This window comes from Propithecus coquereli, unplaced genomic scaffold (genome assembly GCF_000956105.1).
Source record: "Propithecus coquereli isolate 6110/MARCELLA unplaced genomic scaffold, Pcoq_1.0 Scaffold221, whole genome shotgun sequence".
NCBI lineage: Eukaryota > Metazoa > Chordata > Mammalia > Primates > Indriidae > Propithecus > Propithecus coquereli.
In genome coordinates, this window is record NW_012147301.1 from 1,174,821 (window position 1) to 1,176,933 (window position 2,113).

General features: G+C 42.3%; 1 protein-coding gene across 1 annotated transcript in view; it reads right to left on the reverse strand.

Annotated features, from left to right (window-relative positions):
• Positions 1-2,113, reverse strand: part of DIS3L (DIS3 like exosome 3'-5' exoribonuclease) — a 47,900-nt gene that overhangs the window by 10,583 nt on the left and 35,204 nt on the right. The window contains exons 8-9 of the mRNA XM_012644817.1: positions 1,560-1,729; positions 299-460 (exon numbers count right to left, since the gene is read on the reverse strand). Of these exons, the coding sequence (XP_012500271.1) occupies positions 299-460; positions 1,560-1,729 (332 nt within the window). The remainder of the gene's footprint in view (positions 1-298; positions 461-1,559; positions 1,730-2,113) is intronic.

The window sequence follows — 2,113 nt, forward strand, 5'->3', positions numbered from 1 at the left end:
AGTAGCTGGGACTACAGGCATGCGCCACCATGCCCGGCTAATTTTTTCTGTATATTTTTAGTTGTCCAGATAATTTCTTTCTATGTTTTTTAGTAGAGACGGGGTCTCGCTCTTGCTCAGGCTGGTCTCGAACTCCTTAGTTCAAACAATCCACCCACCTCGGCCTCCCAGAGTGCTAGGATTACAGGCGTGAGCCACCGCGCCGGCCAGATTTTTCTTTCTTAATGATGAAACAAACAACAACCAAAACAAAAAGAAAATGTCTGTCACTAGACCAAAGGCCTCTGGAAAATCCGACCTGAGCTTCTGAGAAAGGGACGACTGAAATACTGTTTTCCACCAGGATGGTTGCAATCTCCCCTTCCAGATCTCCGATTTTTCCTAAAACACGCACAAAATGTCCATTTGGATACACGGACGTTGACTCCCAAGAATCGATGCGCACAACCACCCTGAAATCCTGCACGAAGGGAAAAAAGAAAACAGCAGAGCACCGGAAGTTAAATGGGTCAATGACAAGCATCAAACAAACGAGATAAACAGCACCGAGTTCCAAAGAAAGCGGCCAATTTACAATAGTGGTGTGTGGTGGGTTTTTTTTTTTTTTTCATTATTCCTATTACTAAATTGCCAGATGGTTTGTAAATGCTTGGCCCAGGGCTTTGAAGAGAGCCATCACCTCTCTACATCAAACAAGTGGGCTGGAAATTTCAGTCTGCTGAAGAGAGCCAACTGTAATACATTCGAGTTAACGCTTGCAACACAAGGGGAAAACTCAATTATGCATGGTCCAATTAAAGTTTTAAAACAGAAGTCTCAATTTTTTGTGTGTGTTACTTCCTAATTTTTTTGAAGTCTAAAGATGCAGTTTGGTGGGGAAGGAGGTATCAGGGTTAACTGAACCCCCACTGCCGCCAAATTCCAGCAAACCATGGAAATGGAAAATGTAATAATCCCAACTGGCCTGGAGAGCCTGCAATAAGCTTTAAGATGTAAAAGGGACGAGGACCAGGTTCCTGGCTGGGGACATCCTGCTTTAGTGTCTCATTTACAAACTGTAAAACATCAGGTGGATTAAATTGGGCAATGGCTACACTCTTTGGCACAAGGAAAGGTTAATTTCTAACTTTCTTGTTTATGTCTTCTCTCCAGTGCTATATTCCTTTATGGATAATCAATTCTGCGAAGTACCACTACATCATCCCTACAGGGCAGAATGATCGTATTTCTATATTGCTTGCTGGAAGAAAGCTTGTTAGTGTTGGCAAAGTGTATCTATTGAAAGTTTCTGTGCTGGACAGCTGGATAATGTATGTTCTCTCTGGTTGTCCTACACAGCTCTTTCTAGGACAATTTCTCTCTGGCCTTCCTTTATTAACCACAGACTACTTAATGGATGGTTCTTATATATTTAGAATTTTTTAAAAACAGTATCTCAGAATGCCAGAAACCATCAATAATTTATTTCCTCTTCTGCAAAGGAATTAACAGGGCTTCCTGCTACTGCTCAAAAGCTAACAGAGGCAGAAGGAGAACAGGAGAGGTACAATGCCAGCTACCTGGAGGGCTTCTGCTTGCTGAGTGCTAATTCGAATTTTGGGAATTCGGTAGTCCCAGGGAGTAACTAGAATTTTCTGAGCATTTTTGCCTTGAGATTGGACCTCTTCTTTGGATGGAAATGTCACCACATAATCCCGCCAGTTCTTCTGGAGGATGCCCACTACTCGGCCTTTGGGAAAACAAAACAAAATAAAGCATCAGATGGTTAGATGTCACCTATCTGGACTCTGGCTTGGCAGTAAGGAAGAGAACAAGAAATGCAATGTCCCATTCTTTTCTGAGCACATCTACGCAAATCAAGATATGTTTAAAGATTTGCCTTCTTAGCATTTTTTTTTTTAAGATGGATAATTTTTTAAAAATTTGTTGCTGTAGGCCGGGCGCAGTAGCTCACACCTGTAATCCTGGTACTTAAAGAGGCCAAGGTGGGCGGATGGCTTGAGGCCAGGAGTTGGATACCAGCTTGAGCAACATAGCAAGACCCTGTCTCTACAAAAAAAATTTACAAATTAGCTCGGTACGGTGGTGTGCATCTACTATAGTTCTAGCTACT